The 23086-nt window shown below is 40.5% G+C and overlaps 1 protein-coding gene and 1 long non-coding RNA gene across 2 annotated transcripts; one reads left to right on the forward strand and one right to left on the reverse strand.

Moving 5' to 3' along the window:
* Nucleotides 1-120: 120 nt before the first annotated feature.
* On the reverse strand, nucleotides 121-22909 carry LOC134186356 (proteasome activator complex subunit 4-like). Its single transcript, XM_062654294.1, has 52 exons — nucleotides 22672-22909; nucleotides 22009-22266; nucleotides 21905-21949; nucleotides 21200-21349; nucleotides 21084-21147; nucleotides 20955-21029; nucleotides 18975-19112; nucleotides 18368-18457; nucleotides 17838-18103; nucleotides 16012-16195; nucleotides 15859-15948; nucleotides 15742-15806; nucleotides 15522-15678; nucleotides 14664-14762; nucleotides 14537-14606; nucleotides 14420-14487; nucleotides 14251-14361; nucleotides 13574-13678; nucleotides 13349-13512; nucleotides 13194-13289; nucleotides 13068-13129; nucleotides 12943-13005; nucleotides 12816-12871; nucleotides 12701-12756; nucleotides 11527-11569; nucleotides 11407-11469; nucleotides 8987-9082; nucleotides 8802-8930; nucleotides 8652-8744; nucleotides 8125-8220; nucleotides 7940-8061; nucleotides 7825-7878; nucleotides 7638-7767; nucleotides 7233-7314; nucleotides 7113-7179; nucleotides 6907-7005; nucleotides 6778-6847; nucleotides 5626-5751; nucleotides 4312-4389; nucleotides 4173-4247; nucleotides 4001-4105; nucleotides 3710-3936; nucleotides 3357-3643; nucleotides 2553-2623; nucleotides 1505-1561; nucleotides 1362-1433; nucleotides 1240-1293; nucleotides 1050-1148; nucleotides 913-987; nucleotides 772-850; nucleotides 571-704; nucleotides 121-506 (listed from the first exon to the last, which is right to left on the reverse strand). Exons 1-52 carry the CDS (start codon nucleotides 22830-22832, stop codon nucleotides 372-374), a joined length of 5511 nt encoding a protein of 1836 aa, XP_062510278.1. The 5' UTR covers nucleotides 22833-22909; the 3' UTR covers nucleotides 121-371.
* LOC134186357 (uncharacterized) lies at nucleotides 10074-10995 on the forward strand. The gene is made up of 3 exons (XR_009970958.1): nucleotides 10074-10138; nucleotides 10196-10559; nucleotides 10629-10995. It is a non-coding gene; the product is annotated as an uncharacterized LOC134186357 (long non-coding RNA).
* Nucleotides 22910-23086: the final 177 nt, after the last annotated feature.

Consider the following 23086-nt stretch of genomic DNA (forward strand, 5'->3'; position numbering starts at 1 on the left):
GTCTACATTGAATAATTGTAAGGTGGCTAAGTGGCACAGGTGGGTCGACAAATGCCAATACTAATTGCATTGTGAAAGAAAGAGTATTGGCGATATAATTGTGAAGAGATGACAGAAAAATCAGAGATAAGCTACGTATATTTACCTAAACCTATGAGCATGACATCACAATCCATTTTAATTAATTAAGACTGCCCCAACCAACAATTGACAGTGAAGTCAGCACTAGTAGTCAACTACAGAAGTAACATATTCTTTGAACAACACCATTTTAATGGAGTGTTTCTTTAGAATCATTGGTTTTAGTGCCATTATGGTCAGACATCAGGGAAATCCAATACAGTATCAATATTGTCTCTACTGTTACTAAACTATGCAAAATAGTTTGGAGAAATCAAAAGATCTGCCAATATGAGCAGCTGATCGTCAGTAAATAGTTTCTTGTGTAATTCCCATGTATCTCTGTGAGTGTGCTTGAAGTCGGCCACGGTCCTCTTTACAGTACTCTGCAATCACACACTTTACATTGTTACTGTTGCCAATAAAGCAGGGTGGGAGAAAACAACTGACCACAATGACTGGAGGGTCATGCACATGTTTCGACAAAGCAACCAAGATGTCTGGAATACTCTCAGGAATTGAGTGTGGAAAAGCTCGAACGCAAGCAGCAAGACCAAGCACACCACCATGCCGTCTCACAAGATCTGTTCATGGATGTCCCACCATTTTATCACTATTTAATTACATTTTTTGTTTTTTAAGTGACCAAACCTTTCCCTGTAATTTGTGAGGAAATCTTCTTTCCTTTTGTGCGAACCAACTTGACAGCTGTCATTTCAACGAAGTGTTTCTACAATGAACATAAACAGCAGTTCATAACCATTAGCTTTCCTACACTAATTTATGCTTTACGGTCATGTCGCTCGATAAAACCAAGTAGCCACATTGCAACAGCTTGCTGAGGCATACTGCTGCTGCTTCTCGAACCTAAACACGGCATTAGTACTACCACCTTCAAATACTTGAATGTGATGGTTGTCAAAATCTACCTCCAATTGTGAATGGTTGAGTGATGCAAAGAGTATCTGCTGAATTCGAGATGATGATTTGGGATTCTGCAGCGTCAGGAGATTTTGGAACACAATAGTCTACACTCACAAAGGAAGGAATTAATTAACATTATTAATTAATTAATTATTGTAAAGTCATCATGACAGCAGTAAGTGATATGGTTCTTACAGAAATAAACGAAAGAGCAGAGCACGTAGCTCGCCATGAGTTACCAAAAACTACCTGTAATAAACATAGAAAACTGATTACTGTTACATTACTGACATGTCTATCACAGTGTAAAGTATTACAGACTCTAGTTCTTCTAAAAGTGGCTCAACTGATGCAGTAGGCAACCAGGACATGGCCATGTGGTGAAGAGCCTGAAACAACAGTACAGTAGTTTGTAAGGCCAGTAGTTCACAAAAATTTAGATTGTTGATATTAAATTTACTGTTTTTGACAGAATATCCAGTTCTTTGTCTTCATCTTTGTCATTATGTCGTAAAACCTGATCACTCCAACAAATTAGCATCCAGCAGCAGCAGTACATGTAGAAAACTACCACAGATTATACAACCATATTCATCTAGGCTCGAGTGTCCAGCTGGTCATCTCCCCCCTCCCCGTGGTGGAGAAAGACCTTCCAGCCGGTCATCTCCTCCCCCCCGCGGCGGAGAAAGACCTTTCTTTCTCCGCCGCGGGGAGGGGGGGAAATGACCGGCTGGACGCTTGAGCCTAATATTCATCCTTTTCATCAGAACATACTGTATCATATGTGTATGCAGTCTTAATCCACTTTTGTCATGAGAATGACCGACCACGTCCGCATTTCTGCTGAGAGCATTAGAGCTCCAAAGATGCACCAGGGCCATATCTAATGTACGTCTGTCAGTCAATAGAATTTGTTTATAGTCCATGAGTAGGTGGCTTGACACATCCACTTCATACAAGAGTGCACCAAGGATATTACGTCTTGTATAAAATTGAGCAATAGTTTAGTGTATGTTTCAGCATTCTACTGCAAAACTATGATTTAATTAATTAACACAAATGTACAATCAGACCAATGCTGTTGGTAGAGTTCTTCTACAGACTGGTTTTAGCTGAAGTTTGATTATTATAATATCTAGAATCACTGACAAAAATCCATCTATCTGTTCCCTATTTGTCTATTTATTTATTTAAAACATGATTCTAACATCATACAGTATGCAACTACAAGGTGTCTATCTGTTTGCCTGACAGTTGTTTAGCCTGTCTGTTCAGAAATGATTCCAAGAAGCACCATCTTCATACTATGTACTATGTATTACTGGTAACAGAGTCATCAACGGCTCACCTCATGCGTACAAACACTGAGCTGTATGTTAGGCTACATTTAGTTATAATTTGTGTTCACTACAATAAGACCAACACTCGACACATGAACCAATTTTAAAATCAAACCAAATCGCCAAACTGTTTAATAACACTTGTTATTAAATATTAATTAAACTTACCATTGGCAAAAGACGACATAGAGAAGGAGGCAATGGTTGGAGTGAACCATTGGTTGCTAGCCAATTTAAACCTAAAAAGGACAAAAACAAAGTCCCAATGGAGCAGTTATGATAATTATAATTAACAAATGTTTGCACAATCAGAACATTCCTTTTACTGCTTACAAACCCACCCACCCACCTCACTCGTCCAAACATACAACTGACCCATTTGTTGTTGATAGCCTCGATCCTGTGGTTCTACTAGTAGTGATACTCTCTACAACATTTACTAACCCACAGCATTGTTTGGAGAGTTTCATCTGCATAATTAACTACTTGTGATTGGTTTTGTAACTCATATACAGTACTTAGTGGTTACAGTGAGCCCATACTGCAGCCAGAGAACAAAGAGCAGAAGCACTCTGCAATGACTCATCATGATCATTTGACCACCTCCTCAAATAAACCATGACAACAATGTCTGCATTTGTCAGCCTGAAGTGCTGGACAGCCAATGTTCTGACTCCAAACCTTCACGAGGCACTCGTATGTTTATAAACAATTGACTTTCAAGAATTAAACTTATGCCTTCATGAACAGAAAGCATAGCTGGCCATGCAAGACTAACTAGCATGAGTTAACCAGAGAGCAATTACCCACTCTCAGTAACTGTTGAAAGTAATATGCAGTCAAAGTGTCAGGTCAAAAACAGCAGACCTAACCGTCAACCTAAGTCCAACCTTTGTTTGAATTGCAAAAATCCATTTGATAATTAGAATATAGTCCCTAACTATTAACAACAGAAACTATAATGATACTTACCAGTTTTCAGCAGTTGCATCACACCATCATCTTTCCTTTCATTCTCATCGACTCCTCCAACTTCTGAACTAATCACGGCTGTAGACAGACTAACAGACAGGTCATCGACATCGACTGCCTTTGTGGCACCATCCATCTCGGTAATGTCGGTCTTCACATCAGACCCTGCGCTCATCAATGGTTGAAGCCCACTGACTAAACGTCCAACAAAGTCAGCAACTTGGGGTTGTGCAGAGAGACGGCCACCCAGAAGCTCAATATCGAAATGAAAAACGGTCGACAATAAACTATAAAAATTGTAACATGTTAATCTCACAACTTGTAGAAAATTGTTATATTTATGACACAGTAACCTTCCCAGCCTGTCTCTAACTAGCTTATATGGATGTGATAACTGAGGCTCAAGATGCTCCAAAAGACGATGGTGTAAAACTGGAGCTCGCCATTCTTGTTGAGACAACACTCTTTGCAGTAAATACAAAATCGTGGTATCCCTAAAAGATCCTCTTGACTGATTGAGATACTCAGACGAAATGATCATTTCAAACAGCCAATGGAGTCGTCGTGGGTCTCTGTCTGCCTACAAGCAAAAACAAAATACAATCTAATGTCCATTTAAGTTTACGTCATTGGCCTCTACACACTGAACAATCCGACAGACACGAGCCCCAGTCTGCATATGTCTCAACACTGATCTCACTAAACGCTGTTGTCAAACAAGGCAAGAGAAACTCCCACAATGCCTTCACCTGCACATCAACAGCTGTCATTCATATTTTAATAGAACACAAATTATGCAACACAGTTGACGTCAACCTTATCAAAAGGCCAGTGTTTACAGCTTCTGACTAGTCCCGCTATAATTTCTGCTGCGCATCTTTGACTGCTCTCCTGCACAACCGATAAAACAAAGAGAAATCACTTGATGTTAAGATGTCACATTAACCCTACTGACCTGTTTGTCTGCACATAGCTTTTGCAGATGAGGTTTGAACAAGTGCAGAAAAGAGTCCCCAAAGTTGCGAAATAGACCCTACAGTGAATACCAAAAGTTGGCAACGGCACGCGAGTGGGAGGTGACAAACGCAATACAAGCCCTCATACACGTGACAACAATAACAAAAAGCTAAAACCAGCATCTGGCTGCAGAGCTGCACGGGAAGTGGTTGGAACGTCTTCCGAAAAGGAATGACCTAATCGAATGCCTCTTCCGATTCTGGAAATATGGGAAGATGCTCTCTCCTCTCCAGAGTGACATAAGGGAAAGAACGCAGGGGCGCGAGAGACCGGCTAGCTGGAAAGCGCCGGTAATCAGTTGGCGTGCGTCCAACAAACATCAACACCGTCCCCCACACATGCTTCACACCAGAATATACTACGAAAGAGATCTACACGACTTTCACAACTACATAACGTGTTGCTCTGCTGCGCGCATCTACATGTACTTTACAGTGCAATCTGACACAGTGTCCGCTCACTATCTAGCGCCAAATTCTGTGCCAAACCTACAAGCATACTATTCTTCCACTACAGCCTCGTCACTACTGCTGTTCATACGTTTATTATCATTCTAAATGTTAACTATTTTTCTATCTCCACGTCCTGTTTGCGAAGCATCGAATTCGTGTGTACAAGTCCGTTCACTTCAGGTTCACATCACAGTTCAGCAGCAAGTTTCAGTTCGATTTTGTCCGCCGTGCTGCCACTTTCCTTTTAGCCTCGGTGTTGCGTAACTTTTCTACGGTCTTGCGAACGTTACCACTGGGATCATAGTTGTAGCGTTGGCCTGTCTCTTTCTTCGAGCGACCTTTACGCGTCTTGTATACATCTGTCGTGCCTCTATCAAAATTGTAGTGTTCGTACTCGTCGAAGAACGCTTCCATCCTCTAACGGCCTTCACGACAGTTGATTACGTTATGAAGATGTCGCGATCCCAAGCCAACCGTTATAGAGGTGGGGTGTGGCACTTACAAATACATATCAAACTACGTGACGTCATGGTGACACTACTGTATTTACATGACGCAATCTTACGCAATTTAGTTAAATTAATTAATCCTTGTTTGCCAATTTTAGTTTCGCTATTCAAAAATTGCAAAAACCAGTTTAATTAACAAACTTTGGCTGCAAAAAGACAAATAAATGGGGCAAAAAGGAACCAAGAAAACTACAAGAAATTACTGTTTTTATGAAGAATTCAAAGGCAAAGTTACACAACCCACAGAAACGCCAGGTGTCCTTACAATTTTGTCCAAGTCTGTATACTTACCTTGAACATGACTGTGCGTATCCGATCATACTTGTCCCTGCCCTTTCTCTCTTCCAGTGACAAGAATGCCACCAACTTGTCAACAAATTCTTTTGAGTTGAAAGCGTTCCAAACAGCAGCTTCTCCCTAATAAACAGCTATTGGGATCACACGTGACTATAATTCAATATTCGTATTAGAAACCAAAGAATACAATTTACTGTATGAAATTAGTAAAGATTGAATATTTACTACGATGACATAGCATTGTTGGTATGGGTCTACAGCAGGCCTGGGTCTATGGTTGCTGTCTCTGGCCCACTCTCATATACCTGCTGACAGATATGTAGTTGTGAGTCTATAGGTGCTAAAAGTGTAAAAGGAATATATATTTAATAAACAAAATAAATAAATAAAAATTTAAAAATTGAAAATATAAAAGTAAGCAAGCAGGCTTACAAGAATCGATCTACTGCAGTCATGACTAATATTCTTGGAAAATATTCATGGCAAAACATCAGTAGGGTAGGCTTGAGCATCCAGCCGGTAACTTCCCTCCTACAAGGAGAAAGGTCTAGAAAGGTCTTTCTCCTCGTAGGGGGAGTGACAGGCTGGACACTCAAGTAGGAATGCTCTGTGCCCAATTTAGAGGTGTAAAACACCACAAACTGTTAACATAATTAACCCTCTAGCATTGAAGAATATAGCATTACATGAGCACTGAGTCATAAGCTGATGAAATCAACAAACAATACAGTCCCAAGCTAGACTTTTCTCGAGAGTGAAAGTTACCCCACCTTTCCCAGTGAGACGTTTGGGGACTGACTATTGCCATAAGTCATTGAAGACTTTGAATCCGTAAGTCCACTAGTCCCTATTTCATCCGTGAGTTGTTTATTTCAAGTCAACTCACACAGCATTTATATCAAAACACAAAACTTGTACTTCTTAGCTAAGTCTGTGTGAACATGCTTGTGTGCTAGTTTCCAGCAGTGCGCGCACACATACATACACTCACACACACACATACATACACACACACACACACACACACACACACACACACACACACACACACACACACACACACACACGCATGCACTGCTTACAAATGCCCGGTACAAACTATGCATAACCAACATCCAATACATACAACAAACTAGTTTGTCTTACTTCGCTCAGTTTATCTCTCGTTCTATCTACAGGTGGTTGTTGGTTGTAAGGAGCATATGCTTTCATCTCTCTGTTTAACACATCACAGTACGTTATTAAACACTGATTTTCAAATTTGCTCCATCATACCGTGGCCAACAGTAGTAGCCCCAGAAAGTCTTATCAATGAAAACTGTAGAGTTCCATTTCTCTACTGTTTGAGGTAATTTCTCAACATCATATCGATGCCTGTCAAATGAGCATATACAAACAAGACAAAGACTCAGAACAAGTTTAATTGTATCGTCTTTCACAAAACCAACCAATATTCATAATACATGCTACAACAGACTTACCACATGTTGTCAGGTCGATCTCCTGGCATTATTGCAACTCCATTCTGGTCTTTGTAATCAATTTCAGCTAAAAAATTAAACAATAAATTGTGATAAAAATTCTGTATTTTCTTTTAGTACCAAGTTGGTGTGGGTTGATAGTAATCGTAATGTGACATCGTTTCTGTTGCTTCAAAATGCCCATTACAGCTGCAATAGCAATCTGCACCAAAATATTCAACCTTGACTTAATCAATTAGCAGATTATGATTGACAGATCAAACAAGTTACATTAGCAAATCAACTAAGTTTCAACAGAACAACTGTTGTCAATACTCTATAATAATTACACAATCATTGTTGAATGATAAAACGTAAGTATGTAACCACGTACGCAACAGGCCAGCACAACACAAAGGTAACAGTAAACCCCAAGACATTTAAAAAGTCCACAAAGCAGATAGAAAGACAGATTACTAGCTGTATTATGGCTAAACTGTGTGAACATTGTGCCCACTCTGTTAATAAACTCAACTTGTTTTATACCTTGCGAACAGTCAATGTTTCATGATTAAGACTTTGCACAAACAGTTTTATGGCAGCAGTCGATAAGGGTCTGTCATGACGAATGAGATGTGCCAAGAAAACTAAAGCAAACTCCATAAATCTCCATCGTCTGAAAAGAGAATAGTTCTTAACCTTTTCATAGCTAATAACACAAAACAAAACATACAACTTTCCACTCTCAATAAGAGATACCAGTTGTGCTACCAAGTTTTCATATATCCTTAATAAGCAATACAGTATATATAATTACCAATAACTAAGACATTTTCAAGTAAACTGACAGTTCAGTCTTCTTGTTTGTTTCTGCAAGACAAGCTGCTCCAGCACTCAATTCCTCCTCTGTGAGATAAGCTCCAGTATCACTAGCCATCTTGATACCCATGTCAATAGCTGCTTGAGAAAACTAAAAAGAAATAATCGTCCAATCAAGATGTAGGATTAAATGTCTCGGCTGTGACTGACGAACCATCACACAGATAGCAGGACTATTGAACCTTCCCATTAATCGTTTCACAAGAGAAGAAATTAAATTACTGATAGATGGCTTTTCAGAATGATCGGCCTAGAACAAAATATATGTTGTGGTTATAATTATCAACATGTTGTAAACTATACTATACTAGAATATACTATACTGTGAAAAAAAGACATGAAAATCATCATGTAGCCCTCTTTAAGTGGCAACTTTTAGTAGCCATGGTGACTAAACGTTTAGATGGTAACTAACTACAAACTGTTAGTTGCTAGTATCCAGTTTATGCATTAGTAACTATAGAGACTGGCTAACACAAATGGAATAGCTGAGATAAGGCAACAGTCAGAATGTGTCAAGATAGACTTAGAAGACTGATGATATATTATAGCACACAAACGTTTACTTAACAAGGGTACAGTATCTACTGTAGTTACATACTCTCATCATCCTAGTCATCACACAAGCATCATGTCAAGCCACAAACTACTGTTTCAATAACAATGGATACAACGTTATACCTGTACAACAGCAAGCCAAATCTGTGATAAAGTGTCCCAAAAGCAGTGACCAAGATACAGGCATTTATCAGTCTGCAAAACGTACAAAGAGCCCTAAACACAAATCACAATTACTAACAGCATTGTTTGCACACAACATGTAAGACTTGCCTTGAATTGTTCATGTGACACACTGTCACTCTCTTGTAAATTTTCTAATATGGAAGGCAGCAGCATGCGACTAGAGTAACGGAATGCAAACATGACATCTCGCAAAATAGGTTGACATTTGATACGAACCTAAAGCAAAAGCAAATTCACAAATATAAGACATAAGATACGTCCGAACTGCTTACTTCGGTGTACACACTGGTTGACATTGTTAAAAGGTCCTTCATCATCATAAGATGGATTTCTGTAAAGTAAGTCTGCTGTGCCTCCATCACTCTTCGCTGCAAGCACATAAATTCTCATCTGCAATGATTCATTTAATAGCTAAAACACACTTGATTTGACCTGATCCTGACTACAGCTTACAAATTAACTTTGTTTATAACTATTGGAGGTGCCCAACATTGCTCTGGGAAACACAGATGTCTATAAGCAGCTAATACAGAATTCTGATAGTTGTGTCCGACTGGACTCTAAATTATACGTGCAAATTAGTAGACAATCTTATGCAAAAGTTACACTGCTCGTGTGGACTGGGCATTCCCGTCACGAGTGCAACTATGAGATTCGGTGCTAGTAAGTCTATCAATCTTCTTTAACAAAACTCGAGAATTACATTGCTGAATATTGACAGCCATACGTCTGGTCCAAAAGTTCTTGAATTCTAATGCATTAGGCTTTCTGCGGTCATCACGAGACTTCTTCGAAAGATGTCTCAAGTATTTTGTAGCTTCTTCTCCCCAGTACCCAAAATGTTCAAACACAAAGAGGAATGAAGGCTGGCGGATCACCACTTGGCAGACGTTCTTGACTGTACTTTGTGACTTTGACTCTCTCTCTCTCGTTTCTTTGCAGCAAACCCACAAGTTACATAAGGCCAGAGCAACCAAAATTATTGATGTTCAGATACTTGGACATAAAAACCAATTGACCAAAATAAAAATAAAATGGACATAAAACAAATGACGGTGATACCACAGTTCACACTTGGGGAGTCATTGATACGAGTCATACATTGTATACACTACCAAGTCATTTAACAGCAAACAAAATATCATTGCACATGCACACATCAAATTTATATTTTTATTTTAGTCAAGCTCAAAACTGGACCAGCAAATCAGCACTTCAAAAAATCTAATTAGTCTGGCCTAAGGTGTAGTGTATCTGCTTACATGTACCAGTCCGGGTCAAAACTATTGTCACATTTACGCTTGGAGGCGTGGCCATGGGTAACGTGAGCAGAAACAAATCCGTTTTCAGGTCACGTATGTTTTTAGATAGAAGAGAACTATTGCGTATGTTCATAGGTTTGCTAGACTTTTGGAAACTTACAAGTGCGCTTTAATAGTTTGTGTAGTCCTTTCATTTTTTGATAGCATTTCCCTCTCTAGCATAGCTCTAGACAAAGGCGTATTCGGCTAGACGTGCGTTCAGTGTACAGCAACAGATCACAAGGCGTGAGCAAGTGCCACTCTGCCTGGATTGCGTCTTCCAGTTCATGAACGTTTTGAGACCTAGGAAGCTCAACACGCCGCTTGATGATGACCGCCCAAAAGTTTTCTATTTCGTGCAAGATCCGGTGAGCTATCAGGTCAATCGAAAAACCGTGGCGCCTGAAGTCTCATTTTTCTAGCTTCACTATCAGTGGAATTTAATTCTAAGGCATCATGTAGCAATACTTGCGTCATGAAGTTCTCTGCTGCTGGTGGAAGAACTGCATGACGACAACTTCATGCGCTGCAAGCTGATGTGCAAGTTTGTTTGCTGATTTGTTGTTCCTTGTTGCGTCATGTTCACTAATTGAAGCTGTTTGATGGTTTTCAGCTAGTTGCTTGGTCTTCAACAAGAAGCTCTGCGTTGAATTCCTTCTTCAGTGTCCAGTCTTTGGAGAGTTCAGTAAACAGTAGAGAGAGAAACACGTAAAAGTTGACAGATCTCAGATGGTTTCCTAGTACTGGAGCGGTAAAGTTACAGACTATCGCGGCATTGTCTTTCAAGACTCGTTTCATGATGGATAAGCTCTCTACGCAGATGCGCATACTATGGAATAGCTTTTGTGACTGTTTTTCAGCTGTTTGAGAAAAAATTGGCACGGATTCTTAGTAAATAGCAAAACTAGAAAACTTTCCAAAAATAGTACAAGTACACCGAAAATGTGTCAATAGTTTTGACGCAGACTGTAATACAGATAGTAGTGCATCAAATAATGTCTACATACACACAAACATCCTACAGTGTAACAGAACATTACAGTTGTCACATTACTCTAGAACAATGGCAAGTTGTAACCTTGCACCTGCAGGTGTTGACAACTAAAGGGAAGAAAGGGTTAGGCTCAAGTGTCCAGCCGGTCATCTCGGTCCCCCTGCGAAGAAAGACAACCGGCTGGACACTCAGCCTAAGAGAGGGTGTGGGACTGGTTCAACTTTAAGCGCAGGTTTGTTTGTGGCATTTCGTTAATTTATTGTATTTATACGTTTGTTATTTATATTACACTGCTTGCTATTTATGTTACTTGCTATTTATATAAAACAAATAGTCGGCTACATTTGATGACTTTGTACTATAAATGTAAAAACTGAACAGCACATTGTGACAATACCTCATGTTGTAGCTGCAATCGATCTATCAGTGTGGGCCTCAAGTACCGTTTTCTCTCTCTCAGCTACAATCAACAAAAGATAGTTGAATACAATCACAACGTGAAACGTTAGTTCCTTACTCGATCCTCCATCACCCTTTGCACAGCGTCAAACGACTGAAATCTAGAAGTAAAAACCGAGTAATGCAACTATTATCCACCGTTGCTGTAACCATGTGTGCATGTCACAAAAAATACAAAAGTACACTGGCAACTGCATGTCGACTTTATTCTGTCAACCAAAGACAAAGAATCAGCATGTAAGCCAATTGTTGTTACCGTGAAAAAGCTATTTATGTGCTTACAATAAACCAATGCATCTAAATGATTATTGGACTATTTAGACAACGACGGGCATTAAGGAGGGAGAGTGTACGAGAGTTTGTGACATACATAGTGCTGTGTTTTTGGTGGGTTAGACAGTAGTGGACTCCGTACAGTGTAGTAGCGTCTGTTTCCTCTCGCCCACCCGCCCGAGGATTGCTTTAGTTGTTCTCATATGTTAGCTGTGGTAGTGTAATGTTGAATGTATGGTACGGATATAATGCAATATATGGGGACAGCGGGGCCGCAGAGAAAGCGGCAGTTCGTCAGGGTACAAGGCACCCTTGACAATCGGTAGTATTTCTGGGGATGAGGCTATTGTTAGGTATGGTGGCAGCTGGCAGCAGCGGGTTCTTTGTACTGTCAAGCAACAGTGACAGGCTGCTGTCCTGTGTGCCCAGTGTTGGGTGGCGCTAAGCATAGATCAGCCTCGGTAACTAGAAGCTGTCTCTACGAGTAAGCCCACTGGTGTCTATCAACGCGTCAAGAAGGAAAATTAATGACTAGAAAAGTTGGTAGATCCCAAAGATTACAAATAAGCAAAAAACTACAAGTATTTGAAACCACTGCAAGAATTTAGGTTGCCAACCCAGTGACCCAATGCACTATGAAATATGGAAATATGGCAGGTTGTTCAAAGACCAACTCTGGTCACATCGCTTTATTGTTGGTGTGCTTTATAGTTATCACATCATTTCCTCTTATTCTTTATATAATGTATAGCATTATGCCATATACCAGTACAGTGTGTGTGTGTGTGTGTGTGTGTGTGTGTGCGTGCGCGCGCGCGTGTGTGCATGCACGCGTGCACATGTGTGTGTGACATATTAATCTTCAACTCTAGCAGAATTCGACATGAGAGTACAACAGTCAAGTCAATGACCAAAAATCATTATAAATGCAAGCAAATTGGCATAAACAATATTCTCACCCACTGTCAAAGTCTTTTTTTGTCACACCATAATAGAGCAGCAGTGTAAAGTAGATCTGAACACCAACAACAGTAAATATAATACCATGCTAAACATTACAATATGACATGACACCTCGCATATCAACAGCAGAGCTTTTGTATCATGTTCTCTCTCCTGCCACATATGTTCTACACATATTATAAACCACACATACAAACATTCACTAACATAATTGAGATGCCATTTGTGAGTTTCACACCAAGTAGACTGTGCATTAACTTTGCCAAGCTTTCTCGACTAAGTCTCTCATCAAGAGCTACATCTACACAGTTCAGCAGCACGTCAGAATAGGTAGAGTTGGCAGTGAAGTAGTCAGCAGCTCACCTGAGGGTATGAGAGTTGAATATCGAATAAACATCTTTTCCTGACTCACAAGCGTATCAGGTCTGTACGCAAACACATACCCACATAAATAAATTGTTTCTGAAAATATGATACAAGCTTCCTTACTGTCCAGAAACAACTGGACTATCAATGTGTTTCAATATTGGAGCAGCTCCGCATAGAGAGTAGTGTAGAAGCTTAAGACTCTGGTGTAATTCATCCCTGTCATCGTTATCAGGCAATCAGTAGGTAAACAGTCTCACAACTAACATTCTGTTCACTTTTCCATCCAACTGTTACATTCAGAGATACTACACTGATGAAGTTTTTCAATTTCAGGAATAACAAATTGTGACAGCAATCTCTTTGCGAAAGCAACGTGACTTTCCAATGGAGTATACCACTTCACTTGCACATTTTGTAAATCACATACTGCTGCCCAGTCCTGTATAATACACACAAACTTGGCAACATTACCATTTTGTCAGCTTAACAGAGTGCCTCACTTGATAATACAAATGCTCATCAACAGGTAGGGAGAATTCAATGGGAAGACTCCTCCACTCCAGTGGGTACACTCCCAATAAAAACTGCAGTATGCTCTGCAAAAACTGGCCAAAGAACACTTTAGCTTAACAGCAAATGAACCAACAAAAGTTTGCAGTAAACCTCACTAAACAGGTTATCAACAAAATGCATAGAAATGACTACGAGTGATCATATTGATCAGCAAGACACAGATGCTAACATTAATTCTGATGAAACAGCAGAACGCTTATGCAACAAAAATTCTGTTAGCCATGATATCATGTAGAGCACGTTGTGTCTAAATCTAAAGCATGAAGCTCCAGATTGTTTATCAATTTTACAAGTACAGTACCACAAATGCTTCTTGTTGGCATCCCTATTCCTGATGGTGTATACATGCATTCATTTGTTCATTCGTGTGTGTGTGTGTGTGTGTGTGTGTGTGTGTGTGTGTGTGCGTGCGCACGTGTGTGTGTGCATGCATGCGTGTGTGTGTGTGTGTGTGTGTGTGTGTGTGTGTGTGTGTGTGTGTGTGTGTGCGTGTCACTGTGTGTGTGTGTGTGTGTGTGTGTGTGTGTGTGTGTGTGTGTCCATCCTTAAGTGTTTAGTGCCATAACAGAATGAAGCTACATCCGTACTGACTTTCTACTGATACCTGTGCAGCATGTTTTGATGCATCCTTACAACGCAGATGAACACACCAGCGAAGGACATCAGTCAGCTGTGACTCATACAGAAGCAGTTCACTGCCTGGACAGCGAACAACCTACAAAACCAAATAATGACTAAACTAGGACGATTCCAGAAATAAAGACGTTCACTACCTCTGTGATCAGCTGCAGGTACCATAACAACTCCTTATCAGCATGCTCAGCATCCCGAGTCTCAAGATCTATACAAATCATGAAAGCAAGCCAAAAGTACAAACAACAAAAACAAACCTCCTGTCAGTATCTGTATTCGTGAATGGCAACGAGGAATAAACAGTTTTAATGCAAGGTCAGGATAGGCCTAACAAAGGCACTAAGTCTTAGTTAAAATTTTCAACCACATTACTTGCAGCCTTACTTTGACGGCTGATCGGCACATGTGTGAGCACATCTTGCCAGCTACATCAGTCTCAAATACATTTGATGTAGCAAATCTGACTAACTTCTCTAAAGCAACCTGGGTAATAAAAAAGATTATTAAAAATTATGCACAACACACATGCACACACATGCATGTACACGCACACACACACACACACACACACACACACACACACACACACACACACACACACACACACACACACACACACACACACACACACACACACACACACACACACACACACACACACACACAATGGCAAAATGGAAAATGGCAAATGGATAAGGAGCTGCAGTTAAACGGTAATGCCCCAGTCAGATGGCTGGGTTCCTGTGCACTAAGCAGGAGCTATGGCTCATGCTAAGCAATCTCCTGGAGCCTGGCCAGGTGCTCGCAGAAGCACCAACTGCGACGCCAACTGTGGTGTGGGCACCCAAAGTCCCACCCGGACCCCAGTGGCTGATGAACTTTGTCGCAGTCGGAGGCCTTTGCCACCCCAGTCAATGACCAGGTACTCATTTATACTCCTGAGTTGAGAGAGAGGCAATTGTGTGCAAGTTTCTTGCCCAAGGAAATTATGCCATAGCTCGCCATCACTGTGACTTGAACCTGCAACCCTGCAAGTTCCTGGATGTTTCCATTCTCCAAACGCACTCTCTAACCAATTGAGCCACAGCACCATACACACACACACACACACACACACACACACACAGCACTACCACCACCACCATCACAACAACAACAACAACAACAACAACAACAACAACAACACATTCCAGCACACCAGAAAAAAGTACAATCATGTACAAAAGCAAACAGAAAGTAGACCTGAAACAGTTCTGGAGAGCATTGGCAAAACACTGACTGCAAAGTGGATCCAAGTCCACTGCCCATCAATTGCTCTTGACTGGCTTGCCTTGTCTCTGTTTGTCTATCGGTTTGAGCTGCCTGCTCCAAGCTGCAGTTCTCAATCAATGCAAAGCACCTACCACAAACACAACCAACCATTGACACCCAACTTCATTTCATTTCACAAATCAACTGGCACCTGTCTAGCAAGAGAACAATAAACTCTTCAAACTGAGCAGTGGCAGAGCAAACTTCTTTCTCGGCCTATAGAAATAATCTTAGCACCTCCCCAATACACCAGTTATCACAACTTTACGTCTGTGAGATCATTTCTGAGTTGTGGAGTCTTAGAACAGTCAACAAACGGAATGAGACAGGAAAATGTTGATATAAAAGTGAAAACTGACTGTGACACACAAAATGAATTATTATGCAAAAGTACTGCATAAAGGCCTATATATCTACCAACCACAGACTTGAAGAAGTCATTGGGATCAATCCCTGGTAGAACAAGTTTAAGTAGTGGAAGAGCATGACTTGCACCATCAGGAAATTTCTCTCTGTTCAACATGACACGGCTGACAAATGCTAAACTGTGAAGCATCGCACTTAGCTGGTGAGGCTCAGTAAGAGTTTCAAATGCCATGTACATTCTATCAGAAACATCAATGAGTGTCATACACAAAATGTCTTCTGTAAATAAGTCTCTTAAAAATAATAATAATAACCATTTAAACACAAGTAGATATTCATAAGAGTCACAGTTATTACCAATGTGATCATTAATAAATCTGTAGTGTCTCTGGCACTCAAATATGTTAGCAAGAACAAAGTCAAAAGCTATAAAACACGACGGCTTGCAACACATCAAGTAGAATCCATTGATATCATAAAAGCTTTAACAACTATCTACTGCATTAGATGAAAAAGGCAGAGCAAACAAGTGACAACAATTTGCTGGCAACAGCAGACGGTCACTTGTAATTCACAGAAGACATAACTTCAAGACTGACATCTTGCTACAGTTAGCAACTCGCATTTTCTTTTTAAAATTGTAGCTCTAGCTTATGTCTATCGTAGTTTGTCTCATCAATGGAACATACGATATGTATATAGAACAATATACTACTATCATGCTCAATCTATTAGCTTGACACAAACAAACAAACAAACATACAATCACGCACATAATTCTTGTCCACAAATAGATAGTAATTTAGTTTCATCAAACTACTGTACGTGTATTGATGGTGCATAGAGAATCAACACTGTGTTGAAAGTCATTCTCAAAGTCAGCAGAAACATAAAAAGTAAAGTATATATCTAAACCAAAAGAAAGTAAGACACATAGCTACCCTATACTTCTTGATGCCGGCCATCTTGCTGTCATTCATGGCTTTATAAATCACTGCATTTGCCATCTATGTGTCTCAGTACCAAGTCAGTCCAAGTAGGCACCATACACTATCACAGTCGGATGTCAGTTATGTACCTGAACACTTTGGGACCCGATCCTGTTCATAATTCTGAATATTTCTGATAACTGACGTTAACTCTCCTAGCTCACAAACAGATGTCCTTGGCCTCCGAGGCTGCCCTTGTGCACTCATTTAAACCAAATACAACTCACTTGACATTACACCTTGTTGTGCATGCACATAATGGTTTACAGCTTGTACTTCTAGAGGGCATCCAAGACACTTCGCATTCGGTTAACTGACGTGTTCGGATAACTGACATCCAACTGTGTGTGTGTGTGTGTGTGTGTGTGTGTGTGTGTGTGTGTGTGTGTGTGTGTGTGTGTGAGTGTGTGTGTGTGTGTGTGTACATGTGTGTGTGTGTGTGTGTACATGTATGTGTGTGTGTGTGTGTGTGTGTGTACATGTGTGTGTGTGTGTGTGTGTGTGTGTGTACATGTGTGTGTGTGCGTGTGTTATATCTAGGTGGGGCTTAAGTGGGTATATATAGTATGTGTGGCCATGGTGTTGGGATGAGGTTGTGGAGTACAGTACAGTACATACACGTATATGTTAATATGTTAATTAATAATGTGTGTGTGTGTGTGTGTGTGTGTGTGTGTGTGTGTGTGTGTGTGTGTGTGTGTGTGTGTGTGTGTGTGTGTGTGTGTGTGTGTATTAGCAAGCAGATATCCAGTATTGAGATACTTGATGTTTACTACACAAACACTGAGAAAACATACAATTAACCTTGTAAATTGCACGCATCACAAGATAGAAAAGAACATTTGTACAACAAACTGATAACAACAACATAGATGCAGTCCATTCATCCAACCTGTCAATAAGTTGTGGCAGTACAAGATCAGGTTTCAATATGGCAAGGTTTTTGACAGTGGCTGCTGCTACCATGCTTCCTATCTTGTTTGCCATTGCCATAAATACAACATCTTCCATGCTCTTCACAAAATGTGTAACATCTTCATCCGTCAGTCGAGATTCTGATGGCACTTCAGGCATCCAACCGCTCTTCCTATAGCGTTCGTTGTGTAAACGAGCAACAAATGCTGCCGGCAGTAAAGAGAGAAACCGACAGAGTTTGATCTGAAATCAAGTGCAAATTGAAAATGATTGGTCAAGTCATCACAAACTGTTGTCAGACGACCTCTACAGATGTGCACTCCGTTAACATCGTCTGTTCAGTTGTCTGTTTGGCTGCCCATTCACCAGTCTATCTACATGTCTATTCACTCAATCGTTTGCCTGCTTACCTACCTACCATAGCAACACATTCGACTACATTGTTTGTGCACTGCTTGTCAAGTTAGACTGGCTGGCTGCGTGTCAAGTAGTCCATGTTGAACTTACACTCCAGCTGCCCGAGTACGATGGGTGATAGAATGGCTCGATAGCTTTTAGCAACATGGTCAAGTGCTGCTGCGCTGTACTTCCACCTCCCTAGCAACCGTGAGATAAATGATTAGACTATGTTTAACAGATTAAATAATCAATACCATTTATATAATAAAACCATCAAACAAACCAGCAAGAAACACAAACAAACAACCAGACCAATGAAAAACATTTAAGAAAAATGATTTGACACACTCACAAGTAATCACAAAAACAACACGTCCAACTTATAAGCCAATTATTGAGCAAACACGTCATGTCCCTTTTTACTGAATTTATGTGTTCTAATTAGCAGTTGAAGAGCGTGCATTTAGCTTTAGCTTGCTATTGTATCAAACTTTGATTTTGTTGTGAGCATTTGTATTGACAAACAGACAAATAAACAGACAAACAAGCAAACAGACAAACAGACAGACAAGCAAACATACAAACAAATAAACAGACAAACAAACAGACAAACAAACAGACAGACAAAGAGACAAATAAAGAGACAAAAACAGACAAAAACAGACAAACAAACAGACAAACAGCCTAAAAGCAAACATCTATACTATGATCATACCATGAGAGCGACAATGATCATAACCACATCCTTTATATTGTACTCATAGTGACACCTGCTCCTGACCATCGCTGACGGTCTTCCTTGGTCTTGGCTACTTACAGGAAGTCCAAAACTCCTTAAAATTCGAGTAAATATCTGTAAAACAAAACAAACATCATCTTATCTACATGGACAGCAAACATATTGGTTAGTTAACGTAGTAAAGGTAGGTTAATATAAGGAGTAGACTACTACAGCAATCTGGGGTGCATTCGATTTGCTCATTCCAGCCATTCTGGAATACTAGGAATACGGGAATAATCGTTCGATTTGCATTCCAGAATGTTCGATTTACTATGCCCAGTAAACCACTTCGTCAAGCCATGGCAGCAGACGTACAGAAACTACTGCACAAGCATCACACTTCACACTTCAACAACACCCGTCATTCCGAATGCCGTTTGAGTTGAATGAGTGTTCGATTGGGAATGACTATTCGCTTCATTCCGGAATGGTTGGAATGGGCAAATCAAATGCACCCCGATAATGTTATGCATAGCTAGCTGTTGAGCCTAGTTTTTATATAATTAACTATGAGAATATTGGATTGTCTGGACAGTATGTAGCTTTCTTGATATCCCTCCCTCCCTCCTCCCTCCCTCCCTCCCTCCCTCCCTCCCTCCTCCCTCCCTCCCTCCTCCCTCCCTCCCTCCCTCCCTCCCTCCTCCCTCCCTCCCTCCCTCCCATGTTTAAGGGAGTTGTGAGTTGTCTGATGTCCGATCGTAACTGGGATGGGTTTGTGATGGTGTGTTGAGCTTAACGTCAGCTGGACTGACTTGTTGGGCTCAAGCAGAACGTCGAAGCCTACAACAACAGACGGACTGACGACCTCTTGAGCTCAGGTACTTGGTGGTCATAACAAGTGTTGAGCTTCCAATGTCACTCTGAGTAACCTCTTGGGCTCGATCTACTTGCCTGATAAATTTCAGCTCGTGAAAGATGACCTAATAAAGCCAGCATTCACACATACACACACACACACACACACACACACACACACACACACACACACACACACACACACACACCGCGGTACGTTGCACCATTGAAGACCACACTGTCTCAAGTGTAAATGCAGTATCACAGCTAGCAGGCATGCTGCTTACAATGTGATGTCTTACAAGTGATGTGACTTATTATGCGGGCAGCAAATATACCTAGCAGCATACACTCACAAGGTCACTATCTGTCAACAGACTACGGTACGAATATGTTATAAATGCAGAACACCACTTTGTACATGTCATAAATGTTGTCACAAAGAAGAGATTAATGATGCTAGCCAACTTCTCTTTCCTTCAATTTAGAGCTAACTTTGTCCAGCCTTAGTCATAATTAACAGTCGCGAGCATGCACATAGACACAGCAATGTAACTTAATGTGGGTAAGGAACTTGGGCAAGGGTAAGCTTGACCGGTTGGCGGAATCAGCGACTGGCCATCTGGCGCGGTGTCATTCCCGGCGGTTGTATCTACTCTGCAAATTTTTATTAATATACAATGCCAGGTGCGGGCGGGAGTGGCGGGTAGTCGAAGCACAGTGAAAAGCAGAGGAGAGCAGCAGATGACAAGACAATCAATTACTCACTGAACAGGTAAGCAGCTGCGCAGCTGGTTTACCTTTGTGCCAATATCAATGAAAGCCCATCCTGCTTCACTATTATTTTTAAATCTATGCAACATTAGTTCTACTATGACAATTACCTACAATCTAAAGCAAAAACCTAAAACAGAGTCTGTAGCTAATAACATTAAAATGCATTTATGTACAATACATGTATGTATATCTCTTAATAATACTCTCTAGTTCAAATAGGCGACAATTGCTATTTTACTACAAACTGTCGAGAGTTGACCAAACAAATGACATGCTATGTGTGATATCATACAATACAAGCATTGAACAACTACAGCCTAGAAAATAAATTATCTACAGTACCTTGGAAATGTGAGGACTCCAGTCAATGTAACCAATTGTATTTCGAGCAAGACGAGCAATTAGAGACATCCAGTTCTAAACAAAGGCGTTAAACTCTGAAGTACACAAACTCGATTCACATTGACTAACGTCTTCCCATTGCACATTATTCTGGCAATCATCCCACAAGCGCATGAATTCATCAAACCATAATCTAAACAAAAGTATTGTTGATTCAAGTAATGAGCAAGAGAGGATTGCAGTACTTGAATGAGATGTTGTGTTCGTCCGGCATCACTTGAGTTGGTAAGAAAGCACACAGCAAACCGACCTTCTCAACCATGCTCATATCAAATGGACACAAATATGGTCGCCATTCTTCCAACATCTCTGCTGTTGATGAAGCTGGAAAATAGCTATAGAAAAAAACACAAATAATATGAGATTATAATGACAATAATGTAGAGCTAATGACACACCAATTACATCTATACACACAGCACAACATCTCTGCAAACAAATCTTAGATACAAACTGTCGATATCATTGATACAAACAGCCATGCAAACTACTGCTGCACCAGTACAGTACCAGTTGCAATCTAAGGTAGTCTGTAATTGCTGAGTAACAAAGTATGGTTATTAGCAGTTGATGTGAAAGCAGAAGAAAGGCGTTAAGTAAAATGTGTCAGACGCTGAAAAACGTTGCCCCAAACAAATGCCACCCCTGAATAAATGCTTCACCCTTACCAGGTCTAAATGCAATAAATGCTCCCCGTTTAAATGAGAAAGTACAGTAGTTTAGCATTTAGAAAACTTAGTTTAGCAAAATTCCTTGATTTAATTGTATAGACTGTACATATTATATTTAAAGCAATGATAAGCCATCATGGCCTCACATGCACTCACTCATTCCTCCACTATCACTTGTTATCATGCAATAATCATAATCACACATCCAAAAATCCTTACGTTCTTGTACACTTGATGACAGAAATCAGTTTCTCCTCAACTCGCCTAAATAAGATATCACCATGTCGATAGAGAAGTCAAAGACACAAAGAAGAATATCTTACTTTGGAACATATTTAAGATTCACTTTCTTATATTTGCCAAATAAACACTCTTGAACTGTGTGATAGAGAGGTCGCCAGGGCAACACCAAATCTGACCGAGACAGTAACTTCTTTTTCTTCAGAAGGGTAAGCAGAACACTGCCCCAGTTGTCAATCAGCTGTGGTTCCAAGTCGGGAGTAGTAAGCAAGTGATAGAAGAGCTTCACAAAATAGACATGGTCTTCCTTGCTAAATCGTCGACCGTATAATCGAACGTATCTATGCATTAACAAACTGTGTGACCAAGCAGCATCACGACAAAGTGTATCAAATAAAAGATTAACACTATAGAACATATCTTGAATCCCCTTAGTACGTTCCCAGTAAAATCAAGAATTGGTACGACGTCTAGATCTACTGACACGTAAGTACAAGCAAGCATACCACACACTCATGCATATACAGGGTGTCCCAAAAGTCTGGCCCCCTACAACAGAAACCACTAGAAGATATGTATTTTTAATATCAATTATCAGTTACACCCACTTGCTTCTATACGTTTTCTAACGCGTTCAACGTAAAACGTCTACACATTTCTGAGCATGGAAGTTTAGTGACAAGTACACTTGCTAGGGGGACTGACTTTTGGGACTAGTGTCTAGAGTCTCTATTATTGAGATATACCTGACAATTTCAGATGACCAAAACACCAAGCCTGGTCTCATTTCTTGTAATGCGACTGCTCGTGCCACATTCTTCTTGATCTTACTCAAGTATTCGTCTGCTTCCGTATCCAGATAATCTGCATAGGGCAGTAACCGGTTGTAGCGTACATCTTCTTGCATCGCCGACTCAATGTTCTCTACACTCTACACGCTGTACACAGACTGAGTAAGCATGACAGAGCAACACTCATCAATGATTGTGCCTTAACGCGCTTTAGACATATAGCGGCATGCCGTTCAGGAGACCGAGGCTACGCGCGCGCGCGCGCGCGCGTGTGTGTGTGTGTGTGTGTGTGTGTGTGTGTGTGTGTGTGTGTGTGTGTACATGTGTGTGTGTGTGTACATGTGTGTGTGTGTGTACATGTGTGTGTGTG

The sequence above is a fragment of the Corticium candelabrum genome, chromosome 11, assembly GCF_963422355.1.
Source record: "Corticium candelabrum chromosome 11, ooCorCand1.1, whole genome shotgun sequence".
In the NCBI taxonomy this organism is placed as follows: Eukaryota; Metazoa; Porifera; class Homoscleromorpha; order Homosclerophorida; family Plakinidae; genus Corticium; species Corticium candelabrum.